This window comes from Lipotes vexillifer, unplaced genomic scaffold (assembly GCF_000442215.2).
Source record: "Lipotes vexillifer unplaced genomic scaffold, Lipotes_vexillifer_v1.1 scaffold416, whole genome shotgun sequence".
In the NCBI taxonomy this organism is placed as follows: Eukaryota; Metazoa; Chordata; class Mammalia; order Artiodactyla; family Lipotidae; genus Lipotes; species Lipotes vexillifer.
In genome coordinates, this window is record NW_006781636.1 from 180,091 (window position 1) to 184,757 (window position 4,667).

At 38.6% G+C, this 4,667-nt stretch overlaps 1 protein-coding gene across 1 annotated transcript in view; it reads left to right on the top strand.

The window, feature by feature from the left end:
* The window catches only part of CD96 (CD96 molecule), an 83,455-nt gene extending 80,380 nt beyond the window's left edge, over positions 1-3,075 (top strand). The window contains 3 exon segments of the mRNA XM_007454812.1: positions 2,112-2,235; positions 2,968-2,996; positions 2,999-3,075. Of these exon segments, the coding sequence (XP_007454874.1) occupies positions 2,112-2,235; positions 2,968-2,996; positions 2,999-3,075 (230 nt within the window).
* Positions 3,076-4,667: the final 1,592 nt, after the last annotated feature.

Here is a 4,667-nt window from a genome sequence, read left to right on the forward strand (position 1 = left end):
GGTATTCACTACTGGTGAACGTTCCACCTGGGGACTCAGTTTATTTCATATTGAGGGTCATACAGTCCTCAGTCACTGGAGAATCATCCATCCTGCACACCACATAGCAGTAGAGCTGCAAACTGACATCCTACTAACATCTTTAACTATTGGTGCCTTAAAGAACTGCCTAATTGAGAGACAGGGCAAGATTGGAGCTCGGCTTCTCCACCAAGACATTCCTGAAGTCAATGGTCTCATTTTCTATATTTGGTTGGGAGAAAATTAGTAAGCATTGATGGAAGACCTATTAGAAGACCTATTTAAAACCTTTTGTTCTTTCATTTCTCTAAAACTTTGGAGGTAAAATGTTATCTTCCACCATATTACCAGTGTAGAGCTTAGTAAGTCTTGACTTTACTAAAACAGAACTTTGTGTAGTCCTAAATTGACCTCTTGTGAGATTATTTCTTTTGTGATCATGATATTCCAGTGGTTTGAACTACTGTGAACTCTCTAGCCACCTGTGCATACAATGAGCCACATGGTTACGTATTTTAGGACTGTGTGAGCTTCCAGGGTACCCTCAGTGTCTGCTTTGACAGGGCTAGAGTAGCGTGAGCATCAGGAAGACCTTGAATCCCTGGATACGTGTTGTAAGAGGAAAAATCTTCATCACTGATACCCAAGTGTTAACATGACATCATGTGGCTGCCATCCAAACTACGTAAAACATAGAAGAGATTTGGTAACTAATATTTGAAATCCAGTTTTTTGGCCTGTAGTTTTTGAAACTTTGCTTTGTGAAAAGCAGTGTAATAAATTTGAGGCAATCAAAAGAATTAAAAAATGAGTCTCCACCTACAATCAGTTTATAATCTAGTTAAAATGATGGAAAAAACAAAAACAATCCAGATAATTCTGATACAAAAATGCACTTTTTGCCCAAAGAACTTATGTAACCTGAAGAGCTAATGATCTACCTATAATGTATTAGGAATTTCACTGGAGTGTTGTTAGAAATCAGAAAAACCTGGAAACAGTTTAACCATCTAACATTAAGAGGCCAATTAAATAAACTATGGTAGATCCATACATTGGGGAACTAGCCAGTAATTTAATATTGTAGAATGAGGAAAACCTCTATGCACTTCTGTGAAAAGTATTCCAAGAATGTTTTTTAAGAGAAAGGAACCAGGAACAGAACAGTATGTACAGTATGCCCCCATTTGTAATAAGGGATATATATTCATGGTACGTATATTTGCTTATATATGCGTAAAAAATTTCTGATAGGATACATAATTAACTATTAAAAGTTATTGCCTCTAGTGTGGGTAGCTGGCATCTGAAGAAGTAAGGATACTTCCTTTTCATTGTAGTTTTGTATTTCTGTACTATTTGAATCTTTAACATGATCATAAAACACTTTTTAAAAAGGAAAACATTAAGCAACTATATAATTATAAACATTCCCTTTTATTCTCTGCCAGGCAGAACCAGACAATCTTATTTCCTAAGAGAGTTTGTTTTCTTAATTTTTCCTTCATGTTAGAGAAAAAGTAAAACAGTCCTGAATATTATACTTATATTGCCTCTGGCCTTTTTGGCTTTGGACTTTCAGGCCTTTGAATTGTTATAATGCTTTTTACTCTTTCCTCCTCCTCCTAACACACGAATATTCCACAAAGCATTTAATGACTCCTTAACGAATAAGAAAATCCAAAGCTAGACATTCAATATTTCTACATATAAAGTTTTCTTTACTGAAGTGAATTTGGAAAACAAATTTACAGATGATCAGTTTTATTTAGTCATTCTTACAAATACCATTTCACTGGGCACCATGTGCCAGGAATTGTCCAGGGTCTTGGGGAAATGAAAAAAAAAGAAAAGATCAGTTCCGGAACATTCTAACAAGAAAGACATTCATGTGAACAAAAGCAATTGTATAAATGCAAAAACAGATATGAGAACAAGGCATAGCTATCCCAGAGCATGACTGTGATCAATGAATACCCCATGGCCTTTGGAGAAAACGTGTTTCAGGTAAGCAAACTAATTCAATTCATCCTGCTTTCCAGTTGCCAAACTTTGGCATTAAAGTTCGTCTCTCTCTATGCCCTTTTCAGGTATTGTGGTTAATCAGCCCAAATATGGAATGTCCTGGCCAGTGACTGTGGCAGCTTTGCTCTTTTCCTGCCTTGTATTGTTTGGTCTTGGAGTGAGAAAATTGTGTCAATACCAAAAAGAAATGTGAGTCCAGTACTAAGATATGCAGGAACAGATACTTTTTTCAGTACAAAATATTCACTCAGCACTTTAAATATCATTCCTAGCATTTATCTCGTATTTAACTGAGGAAATAAGGCTCAGAGAAGCTCAGAGAGGCTACCTAGCTTCCCCGGCACCACACAGTTGGGATTAGATGCACAACTTCTGACTTCGTCCCACCTCTCCCTGTTCAGGCTCGAGCACTCACTGGATGGAACAAGTCAGTGGGCATGAAATGAGAACTGAAACTGATTTTTCTCTTAATCTTCACTAGTTTTTTCATTTTCATGCATCTCTGAATTGCCTGGGCCCCGATGGGCCTAGATGCTCAAGTGTGAAATTGAGTGAGAAAGGTAATTTTAAGAAATTTCCAGCTGCTTTTCAGCAGAATGGGCTTTTACTGCCCTTTTCCTTTTTCCCCACAGGGAAAAGCAAGCAAGCAGTGAGTTACCCCTTTTCTGTCTTATTGAAATATTTTCCAAAACTCTTTTCCCTCCACTCATCTTTCTGAAATGACATGGAAGGTTAAGCCTCACTTTTCTGACTCGGCTACTTTGGATCAGTCTGGATTAGGCCATGCCTAGAGGAGACCCTCAGAATACATAGAGCTGATCTTCCACGTATCTTACTACTCCTACTACTATGTATGTATTATACATACATACATCACCCCCTGACATTCTCAGCGTTGAAGGAGCGATGTTTTGTTCCTAGCATGGAAAGACCTCCGCCTTTCAAGCCGCCTCACCTCCCATCAAATACACCTACATTCAAGAGTCCATTGGAGGTGATCTGCCTTGTCATGAGCTGGAGACACTCTAGTCCTCTGAGACTTTGCCACACAAGCGAAACTCTGCTAGAATCCTATCGAAAAGATAGATATCGTGCTTTATTAATATAATCACCCTCTAGCCAAGTCTCTACTGCAGTTGAAATGGATGTCAGAATTGAATGACCTGTTTTCCCAGCAACTCACCCTCTTTCATCTGCACATGCTGGAAATTTAAACAAGAGTGAGAGGCTATGTGAAGCTCACATCTAATGCTATCTGCAGGGATTTTCTTGCTTATGTAAGAAGTGCAAATTAGGCTGCTGTCATTAAAAAATACTTGCAGTGTTTTTATTTTTCACTTTAATTCTTTGAAGGGATGACAAGGGTTTCAAGCTTATGTCCATCCCAGATCCTCTTCTCTTTGGGGCATCTGCTAACATTCTAAGCTATTTGCCAAAATTATGATAATCTCTGAGGTTTGTTGCATTCCCTAGGAAAATTACAACAAGAAGAAAATGCCAAAGTTCTAACGAGAGTTCCAAATAATGGGAAAGTGCAATGAGTCTTTGTCCTGAAATTCAGTTGTTTATTTTCACTGGAGGAAAACAGAATACCTTGCATAAGAACCCCAGTTCCAGTCTTTCTTCAGTCTTCCTCCCGTCATGCTCAGCCCGGACTCCTGCACGTGGGATGAGCAAAAGGATAACCATTTGGTTTTATTTTACTGTCTCATTAGAAGACATAAATATATGTAGAAGTATTGGGTAAAAAGTGGCCGAGTTGGGGGATGTCTAGATTGTTTCGGTAAAGGGATAGACAGTTGTACAGTACAACATACGTCATGTAATTGTTCAGTCTATCATATGGCAGGTGTCTCATGGTGTTTTAGTCTTAGCCATCTCTTTGAAGTGGCCTCTTCTGGTTTTATAAATAAGTTCTGGTCAACATTTGCAAATTCATCTCCAACCTGAATAGAGTGAACAGTTGCTCATTCATGGATGGATACTCATTCCATGATTCAGAGGAATTTTCTGCAAAATAGAAGGACTCTAGATGACTTTCAGGCAGTGTTATGATCTTGACCTCTCTCATTTGACTAAAATGACACTTTCAATGACAGCTGCACCTTAAAATTGTGTGCAAGTAAGTTCATGGAGCCTGTCTCAAAGCAGCAACTCTGGACTCTAATCCCTAAGGTTTCTGCATGTCTTCATCATAGGCTTCATTTTCACTGAGAAGAAGCCATATATAAGCGTTTTCATCACTCATTTCCAAAGCACAGTGTGTTATATAACATTGTTGTTCAGAAATATTCACTTCTTTGCCCACCTGTATCATGAGCAGCCCTTGACTTTGGGCTTGGCCATATGATTTGCTTTGGACAATGAAATATCATGGACCTGACTAATCCAAGACTTGAAAGTATTTGTATGGTTGGACTCCCTCTCTTGTTCTCTGCCATTACCGTAAGAAGAACATTTTAGGCTAGACTGCTGGCTCCAAGAAGAGGAAGAGAGGCTCATGGATTAGAGCAGAACCACCTAAGCCAGGCCCAATTTAGACCAACCAACCTCCAGCCTAACCAAATGTGCATTATTAAATGGTGTGACAGTTACACAGCATTGTTGTAGCAAAAGTTAAC